This window comes from Zea mays, chromosome 3 (genome assembly GCF_902167145.1).
Source record: "Zea mays cultivar B73 chromosome 3, Zm-B73-REFERENCE-NAM-5.0, whole genome shotgun sequence".
Taxonomy (NCBI): Eukaryota; Viridiplantae; Streptophyta; class Magnoliopsida; order Poales; family Poaceae; genus Zea; species Zea mays.
In genome coordinates this window covers 4,758,086-4,781,455 of record NC_050098.1, presented here as the reverse complement: position 1 = coordinate 4,781,455, position 23,370 = coordinate 4,758,086, and the positions used below count along the sequence as shown (strand labels likewise).

Sequence of the window (23,370 nt, the reverse complement as noted above, 5' to 3'; positions counted from 1 at the left end):
TGGATCCCTACCTAAGCTAAGCAGCGGCAATAATAAGCGTAAAGAATGTGGAAAAGGAGAGGTCAGGAGAACCAAAAGAAACTTTTTTCCACCTCTCCTGTGATCGTGATGAAAAGCTTGGCATTCTGCAGTCCCTCCCCCCCCCCCCCCCACACACACACACACACTCTCCACTCCACAACAGAAACACAGCAGCCAGCCAGCTTCCCATTCCACTCGGCCATTGACTCTGGAATCTCACCGCACGTCGCACCCTTCAAATTCTCTGTATTTACACACCAATGCCCTCGCCTGCCTGCGCTTCCGTATTTGCGCAGGCGGGCCCAGCAAGAGAAGAAAGGAAACCCGCGGCGCTCTCGAATTCTGATTTCTGCAGCCTGCGCCGCCCTTTGCTTTGCTGCCGTAATCTCCTCCTCGTCGTCTTCTTCCGATTCGCATACGTCTACGATACGCCCCCTCCCCCTCCCCCGCCGCGCTTCGCTACATTCTAAACTTTGCGTCCGTTATACAGATCGGTGGAAGAGATAGAGAGAGAGAGAACAAAGGGGAGCGGCAGGCGGCAGGCAGCCCGTACGGCGGTGCGGGGGGAGCGGCGTACTACCGTATCCCACCACCACCCCCACCGGCACGGGGCCGCGTTTACCGGGTGCGCGGCACTACCACGCACGGGCCCTTTTTTCTGGTGCGCGCCCTCAATGCGCTATTGATACACCCCCTGGGCTCTGGCTGGCTAGCTGGCTGGCCAGGCTCCTCCTCCTCGGCCTCGATCCGCTTCTCCTCCTCTGCCCGCCTACCTGGAGCGGGGAGCGGGAAGAGCGGCGGCGGGAGCCCGGCATTCTGATCCGCTTCTCCGCGCGCAACACCGGCCTGCCGCAAATGTTAGTTTCTCGCAGCTCTGACCTCTCTCTCTCTCTCTCTCTCTCTCTCTCTCTCTCTCTCTCTCTCTCTCTCTCTCTCTCTCTCTCTCTCTCTCTCTCTCTCTCTCTCTCTCTCTCTGGCGCCAGCGCGCAGGATTTTTCTTCTTCTTCTTCTTCTTTTGGCATGGGGGTGGGGGTTCATCGGTCTTCCCGAACCGCTCCAGGTGTTTCAGTACTCTGCGACGTACCAGCTTAGTTCTTCAGGGCTGGGGTTTTGGTCGATCCGCTTCTCTCCTCAAAAGGAAGGCAAGTAGTCCCTTGGACGACGATCCATCGCACCTTGGCGTCGCGACCTCGTTGTTGCTTGCTTGGCCGTCGTCAAAGTTTCCGCCTCTGTGCTCCGGATCGGTTTTCCTTTGGGCGGCAATCGCGTTCGCACTCCTCCTCGCTTTTCCCCATGCCATTTGTGCGCAGCTCCGTTCGAGGTTTGCGTTTGGTTCGTGCTTTCGATCGGCGCAAGTATTACCTTTCCCCCCCTCTTCTCGTTCGATTCGATCGAAATGTTTTCGATTTGCCCGTCGATTTTACATTTGAGGTGAGACGTGTCTCAGGCAGGCTGGCAGGCTTGTGGAGAAGCCGCAACCCTTCTCACTTTTTTCTTTCCTTTCCCTTATGGAAAGAATATAAAAGCCGCGATCGTCTTGATTGGATGCGACTTTTTGGATAAGATGAGGAGATGTTCTTTGTTCGTGCATTCGTGTTCTTCTCGACCATTTAGGGCATGTACAGTGGGTGTTTTAAGTTGTGTCTTACAGCGTGTCTAGGGGGGTGAATGTAAAAAAACTCAAGACATGTATCTTGACGAAGACACAGTGTCTTAGCTCTATGTTCGAGACAGGAGACTAGCTGATTGGTCACTTTAATTTATTGAATGCTCTGATTGGTACAATGAATATCGTAAGACACATGTTTTAGACATGACCACTGTATTATGTTGTGTTTTAGTTGTATCTTGTACTTGGAGTACCGTGCAGCAGTATCTGGGTTGTACATGCCCTTACTGCTAAAATTGCTCCCTGTTTGATGCGGCGTCCCCTGAGAAGTCACGGACAAACTTGGCAGCGATAGATCTTTCATCTTCGTACGCAGTGGGGGGCGATTGGTCAAATCGCAGACAGTGTCTCGGACGTCGCCGTGCTTGGTCCGGTCATCCTCATACTGTTGCAGCTTCTCATGGTTAAACGCGTATATATTTGTCAAAAGCCGCGCGTCTGCACCCCCCGTTTCACACCTGTTTTTTTTTGCTCCCCCACCCCGATGACATTGGAAAGAGTCAAAGGCCCTCAATTTTGAATTGCTGGTGGTGTCTATTATTTCAATCGTGTTTCGGTCACTACTTGCTATGGTTGAAGTTGAACTAGCCCTTTTTCTAGTGCAATAATTGCCAATATAATAGTTAGCCGTTGCGCAGCCTGTTATGTTTACAATTTCGCCTCCATTGTTGCTCTATTTTAGGATTCTTGGGAAGCCCTGTACCTGACTACTGGATCCACTACCAAGCTCTTCAAGTTCCAGGATCCATTCCTCTTTGTCGGGCAAGAGCTCTTGGCCTCTGTGGATTATCAGCCTGATTCACAACTCTCTGCAAGAATTCGAGCGCAGATGGGCCAAGAAAGCGCGGCTGACGCGATTCCTGGTTTGATGGTTTCTGTTGGTGTTTCGGGCTAACAGACTCTCTTTTTTTTGTTTACTTCCTCAAAGTTCCACTTCAACATATGGATCCGGGCTTCCCGAGTTGGAATCTGATCACTCGCGTCAGTGCTTCTTAGCTTCCTTCATTTGCCGTCATGGAGGAGCAGAACTCATGGCTTATTAGGACCAAGTTCTCCCATACTGTCTACACTAGAGTGGATCCACGAAGAGTAGCAGCTGTTGCTCCGGTGGGCAAAGATGTGGTGCTGCCTTTTGCTCCGCTTAGTAAGGATGTTGAGCGGAAGCTGCAGAAAATTTTCAGTATGAAGAAGTCTGCATCGATGCCTGTTGATCGGGATGATGAAGACACAGGGACTGCATTCAAGCACTGCGCTAGCTTGCCGCTAGTCCGGTCCTCGCCTCAGCTTGATAGGGACAAGGTCAACAAGCCCAGGAGGGCGGGCCTGGAGGTTCCTGCAAGCCCCCCGATGAACTCAGAGAGTTGCAAGACACCAAAGGCAAGGAGCCTGGTCAAGAGCCCAAGTTCGATGATGCTCCTGAGCTACTTGAACAAGGCACCATCAAACCAAGGCTACAGTCCGCAAAAGGCTTATGGATCTCGGCCCAGACCGAGATCAAAGTCCCCCCTTCCCAGTATCGCGCCTTCGGAAGTGTTCAGGGAAGCGAAGTCTACCAGCAAGAGGTTTGCAAGCCCTCCTCCACAGCGAAGAGGATCTGAAAAGAGTATCTATGGCAAATCGTTTGCTAGACAGGTGTCGGATATTGGTCAGAGTCCTGATTGGTGTTCAACTCCAGTGGTATCTGGTAAGCACAAGTCTCAAAAGAATAGTGCTTGGTCAAGGAAATCCAGCGGTGGAAGGAGGATTAGCGCAGTAAACCCTGCGGATGATCGTAGGGCGCAGATGGTTAGAATGAATCAGGCGGTGCAGACGACGTTCGATTGGACGCTCGATCCATCCAAGCTGCTTGTTGGGCACAGGTTTGCTAGTGGAGCGTGTAGCCGGCTGTACAAGGGGTTCTATGATGAGAAGCCAGTTGCAATTAAATTTATCCGCCAACCTGATGATGACGACAATGGGAAGACGGCTGCAAAGCTTGAGAAGCAGTATAACAGTGAGATCAATTCGTTGTCTCACCTGTACCATAGGAACGTGATCAAGGTAACGGTTAACAAGAATATGTGATCAGTTTTGTCAGTCACTACATCGTGCCTTTAGTCTTAACTTATGTCTCCTGCTCTGCTAAATGGTTGGTTATATACAAGTGCATGCGCTGATTTTACGTTACATTCTTATAACCATTTTATTGGGAGCAGTTTAAGTTAGTGCTACTGATTATGGATTGTCAAGCTGCCCCCACTGTTTCTATAAAACAAATTAAGCTTGTGAACATTGAAACGAACCGTGTTAGTGTGCTCTACTGCTCAGAGTATTGATCAATATGTTTCTCTTTGCGTGGATTGTTTGTAATGAGCTGAGGTTACCAGTTACGCATAACCCCATTACAACTGCATGTAGTGTCGATTGCTTGCTTTGTAATGCAGCCACCTTTCTCTGATCAATTTTCCTGCTAATGCAGCTTGTAGCAGCCTACAAATGCCCACCGGTTTTTTACATCATCACCGAGTTCCTTCCCGGAGGCTCGTTAAGGTCATACCTAAACAACACGGAGAACCACCCAATCCCTCTGGAGAAGACCATATCCATCGCTCTCGACATCGCTCGAGGTCTGGAGTACGTACACTCTCAAGGGATCGTTCACCGCGACATCAAGCCCGAGAACATCCTCTTCGACGAGGACTCGTGCGTGAAGGTCGCTGATTTCGGTATCGCCTGCGAGGAGACCTTGTGTGACGTGCTTGTGGAGGATGAAGGCACCTACAGGTGGATGGCGCCTGAGATGATCAAGCAGAAGGCGTACAACCGGAAGGTGGACGTCTACAGCTTCGGGCTGGTCATGTGGGAGATGGTGTCCGGTAGAGTTCCTTACGAGAACCTGACCCCTTTCCAGGTGGCTTACGCAGTGGCCAACAGGGTAAATGATCTGTTCGATTTACTTCTTGCTTTGGTTACAACTGAAGTGGATCCCTTCTCTTGCGTGATTGGAGTTTTATTTTTTTCTTCTTCCACAGAACTTGAGGCCAACGATTTCTCCAGAATGCCCATCGGCCCTCGGGCCCCTGATCGAGCAGTGCTGCGCCTTGCAGCCTGACAAGAGGCCCGACTTCTGGCAGATCGTCAAAGTCCTGGAGCAGTCCCACTCCATCCTCTCGCAGGGTGGCTGCCTCGACGCGCAGAAGAGCGGCACCTGCCAGGACCCCAAGAAGCGGCTCATGCAGTGGATCCAGAAGCTGAAACCAACGCATGGCGCCTGAGTAACCGAGTTCTTACAGGCTATAGCATCGTTTCAGCCGCAGTTTTTTTTTTCTTTTCTGTCTAGTTGGGTATGCTCTCAGTAGTTTAGACCTGTTAAGGAGGATCCTTGGTTTAAGGAACCAGCGTTCTAAGGCGGATGCTCGTAGCTGTGTGACCAACCACTGGTCTGCGAGCATAGATCTTGCAGTAGCTGTACATGGTTATGCTTTTGCATCTCGTCTCCCCATCATGTTAAAACTTCCCTGCAGGTTGTTCTCATGGATGGTACCATAGTGTGTGCGGTGTGCGGTGTGCCCCCTCACTCGTTGAGCTGAAAGCGAGAGGAAAATCATACGACGCAGAGTTGACTCCTGAGGCCGTCTTTCGGGAAAGGGTCGTATGCTAACACAATTATTGCGCCTTTCCCTTCTATTGTTAGCAGCTGCCCTGCCGTGCTTATTGTCATCATGATGCTGATATCTGAGACAGCAACATCTGATGGCTGCTTGTCTAAAGGCTCCATTATCCTCGACGTCACACAAAGTATAGTGTTTTTTTTCACGCAAAGTGTAGTGTTTGGATGAAACAAACTTTATAGATTTCGAAACCATGATAATGTTTATTACTAAAAACAAGAGTTTTTTGGAGTTCTAAATACTCTACTATTATATGGCTCTCTTTCTTCTTTTTTTTTAAAAAATATACAAACTCTACTGTGGACTCTCTTTTTTAAAAATAAAAAAATACCATGGTCTTAAAACCACAACCTTCAAACAGGTTAACAGGGCCTAGTCGAAAGAGAAGAAACTGAGTCCAAAACCAGAGTGAGCATCGCTCTCTGTCAGTACACCCTTTCAGAGTTGAAGAAAAGAAATGCATGCCATGGGTCATTCAGTAGTCTTATACAGACATTCCAAGATGTTTCTTGATTCTGAAATTCGCTAACACTAGCATGTTTTATGTGTGTATTGTTGTTATATGAAAAGTGAAGTATGATCATCTCCAGTGTCCACTACATGAGTACAACAAACCGTCTGGTGTTTTTTTTCCTGTACACACACAAACACAACCACACACATGATGACGACGAGGACGCTACTTGCACTGCCTGTTGGGGAAGGCCTCTGACCTGACGATCCTGTCGATGAGCCTCCGGAAGCGCTGGGCTCCGGGCCCAGGCCTGAGCACCCAGTCGTTGTCGACGGCGCGGCACTCGGCGTCGGCGCCGCACCAGCCGCCGGGCACGAAGGCCGCGGTGGCGTTGGCGGTGCGCGGGCGCGCGAGGAGGCCGTCGTCGATGGCGTCGAGCACGGGGTCGTCCCGCGGGAACTTGCGGGCGAAGGGCGCGCCGCTGGCGAGCATGGCGGGCATGTCGGCGAGCGCGAGCGGGTGCGGGTGCTGGCGCGGCGGCACGTCCCACTGGATGTGGTGCAGGTCGTGGTTGGCGACGGTGGGCACGAAGCGGGGCGCGTTGCAGAGCAGCGTCTGGAAGTAGCCCTCCGGGGAGGAGACGAAGTTGGCGTAGTACATGAGCAGGGTGCGCGGCAGGTTATCCCACCCCCACACCGTGTACTCCACGAAGTCCCGCGTCAGCGCCACCCAGGCGGAGCCCGTGAAGAGCTTGAACGCCGTCGGCAGCTCCCGCTTCTGCGACACCCAGAAGATGTCCTGCTTCTTGGAGCCGTACAGCCCCGGGTCCACGATCAGAGGCCGAGCACGCTGCCCCCTGCGGGAGAAAAAAAAGGGAAAGGAAAGGAATTCCCATGGCAGTCAGCTTCTTCCGCCTTTGGGCTTGCTTTGCTCTGCATTTCATCAAACGGCTTGAGCTACTCACTCCTTCCAGCCTAGGTAGCCGGTGTGCTCGATGAAGTTGACGTTCCTGGGCACCGTGGAGAATACGTGCAGGATGTCTGCCAACCAAACCAGTCAATTCAGCATTCAATCCGTTGATAAAGAAATCGTCAACACAGAATGCACAGCGTAGTGTACTCCTAGCCTAGGTGAACCCGTTTGACCGTGTGTCCGCGTGCGTGCGTGTACTCGATCACGCGGCGCGGGCACGGACGAGACGAGGCGTGGTTACATTATTAAATAAAAAAAACAGAGAGAAACGATGTGCACACGTACCGTCCTGCGTCATGAGCGGGTAGTCGGAGGCGGAGAGGTTGATAAACCAGTCCCAGGCTCCGCCGCGGCGGAGGAGGACGGCGCAGGCGTGCAGCGTGTTGGACACCATGGTGGGGCCGCGGTAGGTGACCATGTTGGCGCGGCGGATGACGTGGACGTTGCCGGCGCGGCGGAAGACGGTGGCGTTGGCGACGCGGGCCGCCAGCTCCAGGCGCTCCGCCACGGGGGCCTCGCGGTCCAGGTGCACCACGTACTGGTTGCGCGGGTGGTACAGCGCGTGCAGCGCGCGCCACAGGCGGTCCAGGTCGCCCTTGGAGCCGGAGATGAGGTAGGCCAGCCGCGGCACGCCGGCGCCGGGGGGAGGAGGCGGCGACTGGGACTGGGAGTGGTTGGCGGCGGCGGCGCGGCTGGCGGGGACGGGGACGGGGAGGGAGGAGAAGAAGGACGACGGGGAGACGATGTAGGGCGACGAGGAGGAGGAGAAGGACGTGACGGCGAGCGCGACGGCCAGGAACAGCAGCAGGCTCAGCGCGGCCGACAGCGCCCAGCGGCTGTCCACCAGCCAGGCCGCCGCGCTGCTCGGGAGCTTCGCCGCTCCGCCGCCGCCGCCCCCGCCGCGCGGGGACGCCGACGACTTGGGCGACCTCGGCGAGTGCTGCTCGCCGCTGCCGTTGTTGCCGTGCATGCTGGCGCCCAGCCGCGCGCGATCTCTGCCTGCCGCCGGTGCAACGTGCAAGTGCAAGGCCACCACCACCAGCAGCTAGCGATCGGCCGTCGGCGTCAGCGGATCGACCGCGCGGGATCGATCTGTGGGGTCGACGCGACGGACGGACGGACGGACGGTACAGCGCTTGCCCGCGCGCCCTGGACGATGGAAGCTATCTACTAGCTTGCAATCGAGGAACTGGTCGTAGGGACGGGAGGCGGGACAGGCGGACGGCCAATGGCAACAAGGGGATTCTTTGGATGGGCCGATGGGGGCTGGTCACTAACGTACATGCAGGCAATGGCAACAAAAGAGATTGGGATGATAGATCGGACGAAGACGCCGACGCCGCCGCCGCCGCCGATGCAGGCGGAAGCGAGAAGACCGGCCGCGCGCGCGTATATAAACACACGACACGGCGGAAACTGTTGCCCGCCTGCTGTACGTTGACCAGGTAGCTGGGAGCTAGCGACCGATCGATCGCGAGGACCCGTTAAACAAGCTGGAGGGAGGAAGGAAAAGCTGAGGCAGAGATCGAGAGATAGATCCAAGAGACCACTTCAACGGATGAACAGATAGCCCGGACACCCCCCACCAACTGAGACAGACGATGCAGATCGAGCGAGCCAGGGAGGGAGAGGACGACGACGATAGGCGTGTGGAGAGGCGAGGCGAGCAGGTTTCTCGGAAAAACGGTTGGCGGTTGCAGGGATACAGATGTGGTCGGGGCAAGCAAAGCACGCGATATATAGGGAGGCCCCCCTTGCCTTGTTGTATGGGAGAGGAGGAAGAAGATAAAGAAATGAAATGGCGCAACGGCCCCGGCAACGCGGCCAGCCAGCGTCACGTTTACCCTCCTCCCCTCCGGTCGTCACGCGCCCGTCCCTCTCCTCTCCTCTCCTGCTCCGATCCGTACGCAAACGCAACGCCGCCCGCTTCGCCTTGCATGCAATGCACCGCCGTTAACGCAGGAACACTTTTTTTTTTTTTTTGCATCGACGACGACCTGCTGTCAGCATCGCCATGGGCTCGCTCGATCATGCGTAGTATGCAAGCATAAACATGTTTTGCTTTTGCCCTGTGCCGCCTGAGATGCATGGACGATGATTTGGCATGTATTTGTTAGCCGTCGTTTCTAGGGCACCGTCTATATTATTATGTGCCTGCCAAAGAGGAAGATCTGAGAGTGGCAGCTGCTAGAAGGGGGGATGGAGGGGGGCGGACGGGACGTGTCTGCCACGCTACTGGTCACCTGTGCGTGTCTAGCTATGCGGCGGCGGATTATTGGCACGCTCAAAGTGTGCACGCCAGTCCAATGGAGTTTCTGCTACTGCTGGCGACACACGCGAATCATCAGCTATCACAACCGGAGACTGAGATTTCGTCATTCCGGTCGTTGTTTCAAAATCCATAGTTATACAAGCGTCGGTAATGCATGGTTTCAAATAAATATTGAGTCCGTGAAGAGAACATGGTTACCGCAGTTATTGCTGTCTCTAATCAATACTAATATATCAGGTCTTTCATACCGGCAGAAGACACCAAAATGATACTAAAAGATATCTTTAGTACCGGAAACAATAACCGGTACGGTACTAAAATATTTCCAACTTGGCGCAAGAAATAATTAGCCTGCTGTACCGACTCTTACAAAGAACTAGTACTTTGAGGCTATTTTCCATCGTCCCCGCAACAAGTTTTAGGTTCACGTCTAAACTACTTTAGTATCAATTATTAAAAAGAACCGCTACTAAAAGTGAAGTGATTAGCACCGGTTTTCGTACTAAAGATATTCCTATTCCCGCCACAGCTTTCGCTCCCCTATAACTATAAATTCATCTTTCCCCAAGCCTACCTCTCCAGCGAGGACATCCGAAACTCATGCATTATTTTTTTATGTTTCTTCACCATAGAGTTTGCATTTTTCACACACTCGCAAAATGATGTTTCTCCATTTTTTTCCTATTTGTTTATTGTCCATAATGCTTATATTGTTTGTTTTAAACTCTACCTTTTTCCTTTTAATATGTTTTTATAGAAATCCTGCTAATATTGATCCCATGAACTAATCCTTAGACAGAAAATAAGAAAATACATTCAACTACCAACAAGCCGTCGCGCTAAGGGCTAGTTGTCGGCTAAGAGCATCTTCATCTCTCGCCATAGACCTCTAGCCAGAGACAAAGAAGGAACTGCGACGAAAAAGGAAGTAGGGTTAGGGATGTGATCAGATCAGATATGGACGGATATTATTCGTCTCATATTTATTTTTATATTTTCTCTTCAGATCAAATCGGATACGGATATTACCGAGTTGTGTCGGATAATTTTTGAATGCTTTACCATCTTAAATATCCAACTTTGAATATATGGATACAAATATAAATTGGATAGTATATGGATCAGATCTCGATCCTCTTAGACCAATCGAATTCGAATACGGATGGATATTATCCGTACCATTTACATCTCCAAGTAGGGATGAAGAAGAACGGAGATGGAGAAGGAACTGATGCGAAAAATAAGGATTGAAGAAGAAACTAAGACAAAACAAACTTTCTTGTCTATTTGTACTGAAAAATATGTAATACTTTTTTTGATTTAATAAAGTGTCTTAACTTTAAGAAGAAAAAAGAAACTACATGTACATTTGTATGTGCAAAAAAAAGGGAACAAACCTCTTTAGTCCTGGACAACAAGTTTAGTCCATTGAAAAGTACTTTTTTTTTTACATTTGTATGTTTATATATTAATTAATTTTATAGCCATGAAAAACAAAATCTCATTTTAGTATTGGTTATTGTCTAAAACCGGTCTAAAGGTATCTCTTTAGTAAAGATTCTTGGCTATAACCGATGTTAAGATCTCTTTTTAGTACCCATTCTAGTTAAAAATTGGTACTAGATGTAGGGACCTTTAGAACCGTGAAAACACCATATATTCCAATTTGTTTTAGAATCGAACTCCGTAGCATATTTGGAGACACTACTCAAACTTACTCCACCCCTGGAGAGATTGAGTCTGTTAGATCCTATCGAGTGGTTGTGAATGATGGAGAAACTTTTGGCTATCTGACAATTTTATTTTTACAGTTTTGGTATATATTTAATGGTGACTATATTATGGTACTAAAAGGGAATAGGAAATCCAGATTAGTTAGAGCTATGTATATATGAACCATTAGGACCTCATCAACACGCATTCACCAACAAATAAACTAATTGTTAGCATCTTCGCTTGTTAATAATTAGCAAGTATCACATGTTTGGATCTCTATCCCTAAAAGCTTTTGTTTTAGTTTTTTCGTCCTAACTCAAACTATCATAAGTGTGATCAAATCTATAGAAAAGATTGCTAACATTTATGACGCTAAATAGGGTATATTGATCTAACGATATTATACTCATTTGGTGCTATAAATATTAGTATTCTAGTGTATAAATTTGGTTGATTTTTTTAATGGTCTAAGTTTGGACAAAACTAAAATGAGTTTTTAGGATGGACGAGCATTGTAGCCAATGGATCTAAGACTATCTCTCCTGCAGCTCTCCTATCTCATTCTCTATCTCTGTTGGTTACCTGTTTTCGATTCCTTCGAGAGACCAAAAACAAGGCAACGTAGTTATATAAAGCTTCATATATGTTCTTCACTTTATTTATCCCCAAAGAGAGATAAGATGAAGGACGAAGATGTTTAGAGATTAACAGATGACAAAGTGAACACAATAAAATACTAAGATGAATCATATGATTTAATCCCATTAATTTTACTTAATTACAAGAATGTCTTCGGTTTCTTGAAGGTACAAGGTGAAGATAGAAAGAAATACAACTTCATAGACAGAGTAAATAAATTCTTTCAAGCCAAAAAAAAACGTAAACAATACATGGCATTGTTCCTCACATGCACGCCGTCAATCCGAAGTCGGTGCCTTCGTCTCCGCAATTGTGATGGCCCCAACCGAATGTGCTCTTCGGCATTTTTTATGTTGCACTTGAAACGGGCTAAAAAGTAACTTGTTAAAATAGTGTTTTAAGAACCTTTGGAAGAATATGGTCTCCAACAATCTCGTCTCATATTTTAAATTGTACTCTGCAAGTATAAAACAATGTTTTGTATGACTATGTGCACGATCTACTGAAGACATGCTAAAATATAGATCCTTGTAGTAGTGGCATATAGCACGTGACTGAATAGCCCCTCGTACTGTGGGGAGTGAAGAAAAAACGAGCATGCTGACCTCTGCACTACACGGCTCCTTCCACGCGCGTCTTCGTCTCCTATGACCCTTGCACGCTAAGCCTTGCAGCCCCGGCCCCCTTGCGCGCTAAGCAGGGACGTCTGCATGGCGTCCGCCGGTTCGTGGACCGGCCGGGCGGGTCCAGAATCCAGACACGAATTGGAACTGTGACGATACGTACGTGTACCTTACCGTGGCCGGCGTCGCTTGGTCGCCGTCCGACGCGCTGGTTGACGCAACTCATGCGACGCCGAGGCGGAGGCTGCGGACAGGCGCCGCAGCGTGGTCGTCGGAGCCGGAAAGCTTCAGCCTCCAGCCATAGCGTAACGTGCGTACAGACGAGACGAGTCCACCGGCTGTCCGGCTCGTGCACGGTCGCCGTAGCTCAGGTAGCTGGAAGCTTCTTCCACCATAGCGTAGATCGAGTGCGTACAGACGCGTCCGGCTTGTGCACGGCAGGACGGCACAGGACGGGCGTGCAGCTTGACCTGTAAGGCCTCGGACTGCCCCGTGAATGATCGTTCAGTTCAGAGTTGGTGACGCCGGCCACTATAGGAAACGACTAAATTTTCGTGGGCCGTGCTATTTTCGTCGGCCGACCCACGAAAATAACAATGTATTTTCGTGGGCCAGCGTGACCGACGAATATGTTGTCTATTTTCGTGGGCCAGTAAATATTTTCGTCGGTAGGCCCACGGGAATACGAAAGATATTTTCGTCGGCCTCAAGACCGACGAAAATGTGAGATATGTTCGTCGGCCTTAGCCAGACCGACGAAAATACGTGGATTATTTTCGTCGGCCTCAGTCAGGCCGACGAAAATATGTCAGTAACCGACCTCTATTTTCGTCGGTCTTACTGAGGCCGACGAAAATAAAGAACTTTAATCGTCCATCCGGCCTCCGCGCGCATCTTCTCGCTCTCTCTCGCTCGTCCATCTCTAGCAGCGCCGCCGCCCGCCCGCCGTCGCCGAGCTCGCCGCGCCGCGCCCGCCCGCCCGCCCGCCCGAGCTGGCCGCGCCCGCACGCCCGAGCTCGCCGCGCCCGCCCGGCCGCCCGCCCGAGCTCGCCGCGCCGCGCCTGCCCGTCCTTGCCCCGCGCTCGCCGCGCGCTCACCCCGCACACCCCGCGACGCGCCCGCCCGCCCTCGCCCCGCGCTCGCCGCGCTAGCCGCGCCGCCTGCGGCCCTCACGCCCTTGACGCGCTCCGCCCGCCGGCGAAGAAGTTAGCGCTCCGCCGCACGCAGCCCACGCGCCTTCGCCGCGCCGCCAGCAACACGCCCGCCCGCGAAGAAGGGAGACTGTGGCCGTCGTCGAGAAGAAGGGAGCCTGCCGTCCATCCACGCCACGCCCGACATCCGTCGACGCCGCCCTCGTTCCCCGCGGTGAGCCTCCACGTCTCCCTTCTTCATTTGATGCACATGGCGGCCATGGCGTGCCGTGCGCCATTCTTCATTAGTAATCTCATTGTGATACAGTTGCTTAATTGGTTTTGTATAGTGAAGAGTGCATGCTAGATCAGTGGTGATCAGTGATCATCAGTGATCAGTACCTTATTATCCTCAATGTCTCATTCTATTATCTTAATTTTAGAGTTTAGTTTAATGTTTAGAGTTTAGTTTTAATCGTTAACCGTAGCGAACCGTATGCGTCACCCGTTCGGGAACGGCGAACGTCACATTGGATTGTGAGGTTCGTCGTTCCGGAATTGTCCACGTATTTTGGACAGCCTAAGAGTGTAGGTCGATGCTTGTGATTTATGACATGTGCCTTACGATTGACGCGGAATTTCGGTTGTGTAACCCAGTTGTTCTCCAACACACCATGTTCGGGCGTGTGCTTGGAGAGCAGCGGGGTTATGCTGCCGAAATTTCGTGGCAATCGTAGGCTACACGTCATAAATCACAAGCATCGGTCTACACTCTTGGGTGGGTTTAGGGCCTTTACCTAATAGGGAGTTCACCTAAGCCACGGACGATCGTTGATGTTCTTTGTCTTTTGTTTAGCCTTTGAAATGGACGGTGATCGGATGGTGATGTATGACGGGTGGAGAAAAGATGGGGCACATTCGAATGAATGGATGGTTGTAACAAAGGCTTTTCTTGACCACGCTTTCAAAGATGCAACTGGTCGTCTAGTGAAGTGTCCTTGCAATCGCTGCGAGAACAAGTGGCCTCAGAAGAAGGAAGAAATGGAGAAACACCTTTGCAAAAGTGGGTTTATGCCGAACTACCTTGTATGGTACCGGCATGGAGAGTCTATTAGACACGTTGACGCGGAGGTGGAGCTTGATGACGATCATGATAGGATGGACGACATGTTGCATGATCTTGGTAGGGAGGTTGAAATGAACGCTGAGGAGCCGGGGCAGCTTCCACGCGATGCTCAGGAATTCTTTCGGCTACTCACCGCGGGAGAAGAGAGATTGCACGAGCACACTCAGATGTCAGTTCTTGGGACTCTCACAAGACTAATGGCGATAAAGTCGAAGCACAACATTTCAAACAGTGCTTACAACGACATCGTCCAACTGATGGGCGAGGTTCTCCCGGAGAATCATAAGTTGCCAAAGAATATGTACTTCGCAAAGAAGATGTTGGCTGGTCTTGGGATGACATATGAGAAGATCGACGTGTGTCCCAACAGTTGCATGCTATTCTTTGAGGAGGATGACAAGCTGGACCGTTGTAAGCATTGCGAAGCTTCTAGATATGTCGAGGTGACAAATGATGAGGGTGAATTGGTAGTTACGAAGGTCGCAGCTAAGCAACTTCGTCGGTTGCCCATCATTCCTCGGCTTTCAAGGTTGTTCCTCAACAAGGAAATAGCTCTGCATATGACGTGGCCAAAGAATGGTGTACGTCTCGTCACTGATCCAGACATAATGGTCCATCCGTCGGACGGTGATGCGTGGAAGGCATTTGACGAGTTTGATCCCGAATTTGCAAACGACCCTAGGAGTGTACGGCTTGGTCTATCGACGGACGGATTCACACCTTTCAATAGCAGTGCAAGCCCTTACTCGTGTTGGCCTGTCTTCATTGTGCCATATAATCTTCCTCCTGAGTTGGTCAATAAAGAAGAGTTCATGTTCCTTGCACTAGTCATCCCAGGCCCCGAGCATCCAGGGCCAAAGCTGAATATGTTTGTTCGTCCTTTAATTGAAGAGCTGAAACAATTGTGGAGAGGTGTGAAGGCTTATGACAGCCATACTGAAAAGGAGTTTACCATGCGCGCTGCTTATTTGTGGTCAGTGCATGATCTGCTGGCGTATGGAGATTGGTCTGGATGGTGTGTTCATGGACGGTTGTGCTGTCCCATATGTATGAATGATACAGATGCATTCAGATTGAAGTATGGTGGGAAAGTGTCATTCTTTGATGCTCATCGACGTTGGACTCCATTCAAGCATGATTTCAGGAGTTCGCTTACTGCATTCAGAAGTGGAGCCAAAATCAGAAATGGGCCACCAAAGAGGCAAACTGCACCGCAGATAATGGCATGGCATGCTTGTCTGAAGCAAGGAGAAAATGATAGGTTCCAAGGCTACGGGGAGGACCACAACTGGACCCATATTTCATCAATATGGGAGCTTCCGTATGCAAAAGCCTTGATCATGCCGCACAACATAGACTTGATGCACCAAGAGCGTAACGTTGCTGAAAGCATCATAAGCACATGTTTCGATGTGACTGATAAAACGAAAGATAATATGAAGGCAAGAAAAGACATGGCTGAAATTTGTAAGAGGCCGATGCTCGAGTTGAAAGTAAGCGATAAAGGGCATGAGAGTAGGCCGCGAGCTGATTACTGCCTCAAGCCGGATGAAAGGAAAGAAATATTTAAGTGGTTGAAGAATCTGAAATTTCCAGATCGGTATGCGGCAAATCTGAAACGGGCAGTCAATCTGAAGACCGATAAATTGATCGGTTTGAAAAGCCATGACTACCATATTATTATGGAGAGGCTGATGCCCGTGATGTTTCGAGGCTATTTTAAGGATGAGCTTTGGAGCATATTTGCAGAGCTGAGTTACTTCTATAGGGAAGTATGCGCAAAGACGGTATCTAAGAGGTTGATGCAGAAATTTGAGAAAGAAATTCCAATTCTTATTTGTAAATTTGAAAAGGTTTTCCCGCCAGGATTCTTCAATGTGATGCAACATCTAATTGTGCATTTGCCTTGGGAAGCTTTGGTAGGCGGACCAGTGCAATTCAGGTGGATGTATCCTATAGAAAGGGCGTTGAAAAAGCTCAGGGCGTCTGTTCGCAACAAGGCTAGAGTCGAAGGGTGTATTGCGGAGGCTTTTGCCCTTAAGGAGATATCTCAATTCTCAACCAGGTATTTCGCTCGAGCCAACAATGTGTTTGCTCCTTCAGTGCGACTTCATGTCGAAAATGAATCGCCCCAAAGCACCCTTCAAATTTTTGCGAATCCGGGTAAAGCAGTTGGAAAAGGGAGTGTACGTCACATTGAAGGATCAGATTTGAACACGCTAATGCTATATATGTATAGCAATATTGACAGCACACAGGAGGCGTTCGAGTAAGTTTTCCTCATAGTTACTTCCATTTTCTCATCTCATAATTTCTATAGTGTGTAATCTCCATGTTTCCAATATGTCCAGCATGTTTGATGAAGAATGTTGGAAATCTACTAGTAAACCTACGGCCATCCAATTAGAAAATCTTCGACGTGATGGGTTGAAAGGTGGACCAAACTTCGTGCAGTGGTTTCGTAATTATGTTAGTAATTGTCGTTCTCTCATTGTCCATACTTAATCTTTGAATTTTGGACTTGGAAGATATAATGCATATACTAATTCCTTGTATAGGTTTCCAAAAACTCTGTGCACCCGGACTTGCAGCAAATGGCACATACCTCTGTGTCCGTCCGGAACTATACTCGCTATGATGTAAATGGATATCGCTTCCGAACCGCGAAATTGGAGAAGAGTCGACCATTGGCAGCCACCACCAATAGTGGTGTGTTGGCAAGTTCATATGTTGACGATGACAAAGTAGTGGACTATTACGGTGTTCTTCAAAACATTGTAGAGTTGATTTTCGATGGCCCCAAGGAACTTAAAGTCGTGTTTTTCGAGTGCGACTGGTTTGATGCTCATAGTGGGACTCCTGTCGACAAGTATGGTAATGTCGAGGTGAAGCATAGCTCTAGGATTCCGAGCAGTATGAGTGATGTTGTCCTTGCAAATCAGGCAAAACAGGTGTACTACCTGTCATATCCTCACCCAAGCCTTAGGGCTTGGTGGGTTGCAATCAAAGTCAACCCACAAGTCGTCGCTCCAGAGAGTGCTGACTACGTGAGTACGAGCAGGGACAACGATGATGCTGTTTTTCAACCAGAAGCGGCGTCAAATCAAGACATAGCTCACCGATTCCATGTGACCAATGGAGAAGGACTTGAAAATCTCTGTTCCAATTCAAGCGACTTAATTGAAGAACCTAGGTCAAAGCGCAAACGACCTGTCGTCGTTAGAAGATCAGTAAGGATCCAACGAAATCAAGAGCGTATGAATAAACAACGAGCCGAAGAAGCATCATCGAATGCGGATGACTTTTGATTAGTATGTTTCTTTTAGTTAATCAATTAAGCTATGTATTCCAATTTTCACATTATTAATTTTCATATTATATGTTTCATATACTGTGGTTTGACATTAATTTATCTACAGTTGAACATGTTCAAGCATAGGAGATCGAGGAGGAGTGGGGGCAGCGCGGCCAGCGAGGACAGCTCGGGCAGTGGGCTTTTTCAGGGCACCTCACAGAGCCGACAGAGGCAGCAGCAACTTCTCGACTGTCTAGACGAAGTGCAGGGTGAGGAGGGTGAGCAGGAGGCTCCTCAGCAGGATGCTCATGTGCAGGGTGACGAGGGTGAGCATGATGAGGAGGGTGAGCAGGATGAGGAGGTTGACCCTATGGGGGCAGGCAGCGCGGGCGACGCGTCAGATGGTTCTACGTCCTTCAGGTATTATTATGCATATTAGTTTAATTGATATTAGTTTTTAATCATTTCATCATATTGAATTTACTTGTATACTTAGGTATAAGAAGAGCAATGCGCTTGGTCCGAGACCTGCCGAGAGGAGGCTCATCCGGCCGCATGGAGAATGGTGGGGCTTATTTCTGTTGTGTTAATTTTTTAATGTGAACGTGATTGCACTGGTTTACTTGTTTTATTAATGTTTGTAGGTCATGGGAAGACTTGACTTGGGACGGTACAGGCAGACGTCCCAAGGTGAACGCGGTGTTGGGTAGCCTCTGTCGCTTCTACTACCCTGGCATGGTGGAGCTCAATGGCGAGAGGTTCGCGGCTATGCAGTGGGCTGACTGGGGTCTAAAGGACTATGTCCAGCCAGGGGAGGAGTCAGGGGAAAGCAGTAGTGTCGGTGTTTCGAGATAGGGGGGTCCCTAAGCCGACGAGTGAGTGTGCTGCGTGCCCCAGCCCAGATGGGTCGAGCGCGTGGGCGAGCGCGAAGGGGGGAGAGGCAAGGTGGCCGGAGTCGAGCGTGAGAGAGGTGGAAGTCCCGCGGCCTTCGTGTTCGTCCCGCGCCCAGGTCAGGTGCGCTTGCAGTAGGGGGGTTACAAGCGTCCACGCGGGTGAGGGAAGCGAGCGGCCCCAAGAGAGCGCCTGTCCCGTCCTCGGTCCCGCGCGGCCAACCTTCTCTAAGAAGGCCCTGGTCCTCCCTTTTATAGTCGTAAGGAGAGGATCCAGGTGTACAATGGGGGGTGTAGCAGAGTGGTACGTGTCTAGCGGAGGGAGAGCTAGCGCCCTAGGTACATGCCAATGTGGCAGCCGGAGAGATCTGGGCACCCTGCTGGCGTGATGTCGTGGCTGTCGGAGGTGCGGTGGAGCCTGGCGGAGGGACAGCTGTTGGAGCGGTCGAGTCCCTGCTGACGTCGTCCTGCTTCCGTAAGAGAGCTGGGGGCCGCCGTCGTCATAGAGCTTGTGGAGCGCCATCATTGCCCCTCCGGCGGAGCTGGCCGGATGGGACGCCGGTCTTGTTCTCCGTGACCCGAGTCGATTCGGGGTAGGATGATGATGGCGCTTCCTGTTGACGTGGCGGTCTGTGCCCTAGGCAGGGCGACGTGGGGGTTCCTCCGAAGCCGAGGTTGAGTCTGTCTTCCGTTGCCGTGGCCGAGCCCAAGCCATGGGGTCGGGCGAGGCGGAAGTCGTTCGGCCGAGGCCAGAGAGGAGTCCGAGCCCTGGGGTCGGGCGAGGCGGAGTTTCGTCGTCTTCCGGGTCTTAGCCCGAGTCCGAGCCCTGGGGTCGGGCGGAGCGGAGTTCGCCGTCTTCCGGGTCTTAGCCCGAGTCCGAGCCCTGGGGTCGGGCGGAGCGGAGTTCGCCGTCTTCCGGGTCTTAGCCCGAGTCCGAGCCCTGGGGTCGGGCGGAGCGGAGTTCGCCGTCTTCCGGGTCTTAGCCCGAGTCCGAGCCCTGGGGTCGGGCGGAGCGGAGTTCGCCGTCTTCCGGGTCTTAGCCCGAGTCCGAGCCCTGGGGTCGGGCGGAGCGGAGTTCGCCGTCTTTCGGGTCTTAGCCCGAGTCCGAGCCCTAGGGTCGGGCGGAGCGGAGTTCGCCGTGGCGCCTTTGGCAAGGCCTGACTGCCTGTCAGACTCACTCTGTCGAGTGGCACTGCAGTCGGAGTGGCGCAGGCGGCGCTGTCCTTCTGTCAGACTGGCCAGTGGAGCGGTGGAGTGACAGCGGTCACTTCGGCTCTGCCGGGGGCGCGTGTCAGGATAAAGGTGTCAGGCCACCTTTGCGTTAAATGCCCCTGCAATTTGGTCAGTCGGTGCGGCGATTTAGTCAAGGTTGCTTCTGAGCGAAGCCAAAGCCTCGGGCGAGCCGGTGATGTGTCCGCCATAAAAAGGGGGCCTCGGGCGAGACGGAAGTCTCTCGAGGTCGGCTGCCCTTGGCCGAGGCTAGGCTCGGGTGAAGCGTGATCGAGTCACTCGTGTGGACTGATCCCTGACTTAATCGTACCCATCAGGCCTTTGCAGCTTTATGCTGATGGGGGTTACCAGCTGAGAATTAGGCGTCTTGAGGGTACCCCTAATTATGGTCCCCGACAGTAGCCCCCGAGCCTCGAAGGGAGTGTTAGCACTCGCTTGGAGGCTTTTGTCGCACTTTTTTGCAAGGGGACCAGCCTTTCTCGGTTGCATTTCGTTCCGGTGGGTGCGCGCGAGCGCACCCGCCGGGTGTAGCCCCCGAGGCCTCGGAGGAGTGGTTACACTCCTTCGAGGTCTTAATACCTCGCGTAACGCTTCGGCTGGTCTGGTCGTTCCCTCATGCGAACTGGCCGTAGCCCGGGTGCACGGTCGGGGCCCAAGCTCTCGGGCTGGTATGTTGACGCCGTCAACGATTTGGCCGGAGCCGGTTTTTGCGAGAGCAGCCCCCGAGCCTCTGCACAGGGCGAGAGGACGATCAGGGACAGACTCGACTTTTTACATACGCCCCTACGTCGCCTTTCCGCATGGAGGAGGGGGGGAGTGCGCCATGTTACCCTCGATGGGCACCGAACATGGTGTCTCCGGTGAGCTGCAAGCGGGTAATCCGAGTGGACGTCCGTGCCCCGTTCGTTGGGGGTCGGCTAGGGTCCCAGAGGCACGCCCAAAAGTACCCGCGGGTGATTTGCCGGACCCGGTCCCCTGGCGACGGGGTCCGAGGGCTCGATGCCTCCCTCCGATGGGATTCCGTTACAAGATCGTTCCCGCTGGTCTCGGAAATGTCCTAGGGTACCTCGGGAGCGCAGCCCGAGCCTCGGTTATGTATCGAACGTACCCCTGGTCATCCCTCGCTCGGTGTCTGAGGCGACTGTGAACCCTTCGGGGGCCAGCCTTCGAACCCCTGATCAGTAATAGGCGCGGAGCCCGAGTAGCCTGAGGCGGCCATGGAACCCTTCGGGGGGCTGGCCTTCGAACCCCTGACCAGTAGTGGGTGTCGGGCCCACGCGATCTGAGGCGACTGTTGAACCCTTCGGAGGGCCAGCCTTCGAACCCCTGATCAATAGTGGGGGGCTCGGAGCCCGGTTCCTTCGCGGAGAAGGATCCCTTTCGGGGTATCCCCCTTTCCCGGTCCCTGTTGCAAGAGATAGAGAAAGAGGAAAACGGAAAAGGATACGAAATCGAATGACGTGGCGTACCTTTTCTGACGCGGTTATTACGGCGAAGGTGAAGCGTCGCGCGCTCCTCCTGCCAGAGGCGCCGCGTGTCCCGCCGCGGAGTTAATGCGACGGGGCGAGTGGTTGGCGGGGCGGCCGTCGCGCGCGTGCGATCCGTTCGAGGAACGGGTCACGGGTGCACCGTCTCCACGCCGTGAGAGGAGGCTCTCTTGCTGTCCCAGGATGGGACGTGAGCCTGGCTGACGACGTGACCGCTGCGCCCGCCCGCCTGCCACCGCTATTACTGCCGGCCCACTTTCGGTCGCTTTGACCGACGCGCCAGGCTGGCGCTGTTGGGTCGCCTCGAGTCGCGGCATAGGCTCCGCAACCGAAGAGGCGCAATGGTGGCACAAGTGGCGGTGCGGTTGCTTGCATGCAGCAACTGGCGCGCCGGTTGCTCGACGCGTGGGCCTGGGTTCCCAAGCTGGCATGTCAGAAGTCGGAGAAGCGCGTCCATCTGGCGCGGTTGCATGCCGCCTGCATGGCTGCCCGCCCCTTCTGCCCGTTGGTCTGGGCGAAAATGGGGGGTCGCTTGTAACCGCTGGACGGTCGTGCGCGCCATGCGCGGCGGTTTGGCTTCTTCTACCCTGAGCCGGCTTGCATGACATGCGGGACCCAGCCCCCGAGTCGCAGGGGAGGGCCTTGGAGCGTGTCGGAGAAGACTCAGCCCGCGGCGCCTGGGGGCGCACGTAGGGAGAGTTGCCTTTAAAAGGAGGGAGACTCCTTTCGGAAGGCAACCATGTCTTCTTCCTCCCTTAAGCGTCGTGTCTTCCCATCTTCCAAGCCCCCGGATGGGGGGTATCCGCCGCCTTTCCGCCTCCTCGTTGGAGGAACGCAACTCCATGGGAGTTGGTACCTCTCAACCATCGTTCGGCTTCAAGGATTTTCATCAGCCGGCCCGGCCGTACCCCCATGCCGACGATCACCCAGGATGGTGACCGCCGGTTTCTGGGTGGGGAAGAGCAAGCCGGGCTGCGATCTTGGTCCCACCCTCAGCTTCAAGGATGTTCATCATCCCCGCTGGGGCGGGAGCCACGCTGAGCCGGCGCTCTACCTTCCACGCGGGTCCGCGGGTCGCCCTTTCCCGCGGCGTTTGGGGGTGGAGGCGCTCGCTGGCCCTGCGGACGGCGCGGACTTAGACAACGTGGGGCTGATCGACGGAGGGCGTCGTCACCTCCAGCGTGTCGGAGTCGTCGGCCGGGCTTCCGGCGGCCCCTCCTGCCGGAGGGTGACCGCCGCATCGTGTGCACGGGAGGACCACCCACGATTCCGCGCGCCGTTAGGGCGGCGTTCGTGTTCTGGGGTGGTCCTGCTTTTGCACTGGGACGGCGCCCTTGCGCAGAGGCCGGCGCCCCACTCGTCTGGGAGGATTTGAGTGGGGATCTGCCGGGGGGCTGGTGTCCCCTGCCATCGGCGCCGAGGCGGAGGCGGCTCGAGAAGTCCTCGTCACCGACGGGGTCACTGCCACCACCCGCGCCTCGGGCCACCGTGCCGGCGTGCTTGTCCTCGCCCCTCGAGCGTCGACGGGGGCGAGGGCAAGATCGCAGCAGCGCCGGCCCACCGTCGTCGTAGTCAGGATGGGCGGCGGCGAGCCGGCCGTCGGTCTTCTGTTGCTCCGCAGGCCTTCCCCATGGAGTGGGGTCGTTCGTACCTGCGGAGGGGGGAACCGGAGTTCCGTTCGTAATGGCACTTCGAATGCCAGTGTTTTTTGTTCATTGTGGCTGTCGGGGCCTGAACATGTATGTAATTTCGGCACGGAGCCGTGTTTTTTTCTCATTTTCGAGCACTAAGTCTCGCCTGTTGATTATCTGAACCGCTTTACCAAGCATGAGTCGCCCCGTGTCAAGGTGACGGGTGAGGTATCCGTATCCCGGAGGCGTAGGAATCCCTCGGCCCGTTCGGCCTTGTTGTCTGGGGCTCCTCTAGCTTAGTTAAAGAGACCCCTCGGCCGCCCTTCGGTGGACCGAGGCCAGGGGTAGCGATATCAGTATGAACAGAGGCGGAGTTGGCTCGAGAATGGGAACCTGGTTGGCCGGAGCCTAGCCGTGTTGTCCGTCAGCGGAGCCGACGCCAAAGTCGATCAGTCGAGGTCTCGGGTCGGGCTGGCGCCCTTGGAAGCCGGTTGACCGAGGCCCCAGGGGTAACCGGTTGAGCCGCCTGCTCGGGCCGGATTCCCGGAGGAGTCCCTGGACCGCG

The 23,370-nt window shown here is 52.9% G+C and overlaps 2 protein-coding genes across 3 annotated transcripts; one reads left to right on the top strand and one right to left on the bottom strand.

The window, feature by feature from the left end:
* Window positions 1-306: 306 nt before the first annotated feature.
* On the top strand, window positions 307-5,203 carry LOC100276483 (putative protein kinase superfamily protein). Of its 2 annotated transcripts, XM_035965783.1 has the most exons (5): window positions 307-402; window positions 512-878; window positions 2,373-3,730; window positions 4,149-4,604; window positions 4,702-5,203. In XM_035965783.1, exons 3-5 carry the CDS (start codon window positions 2,705-2,707, stop codon window positions 4,942-4,944), a joined length of 1,725 nt encoding a protein of 574 aa, XP_035821676.1. In that variant the 5' UTR covers window positions 307-402; window positions 512-878; window positions 2,373-2,704; the 3' UTR covers window positions 4,945-5,203. The 2 variants fall into 2 exon arrangements, with proteins under 2 accessions (XP_035821676.1, NP_001347624.1); NM_001360695.1 differs by lacking the exon at window positions 307-402 and having other exon boundaries at window positions 437-878; window positions 4,702-5,178.
* Window positions 5,204-5,862: 659 nt separating this feature from the next.
* LOC100281681 (xylosyltransferase oxt) lies at window positions 5,863-8,478 on the bottom strand. Its single transcript, NM_001154601.2, has 3 exons — window positions 7,052-8,478; window positions 6,759-6,834; window positions 5,863-6,650 (listed from the first exon to the last, which is right to left on the bottom strand). Exons 1-3 carry the CDS (start codon window positions 7,734-7,736, stop codon window positions 6,020-6,022), a joined length of 1,392 nt encoding a protein of 463 aa, NP_001148073.2. The 5' UTR covers window positions 7,737-8,478; the 3' UTR covers window positions 5,863-6,019.
* Window positions 8,479-23,370: the final 14,892 nt, after the last annotated feature.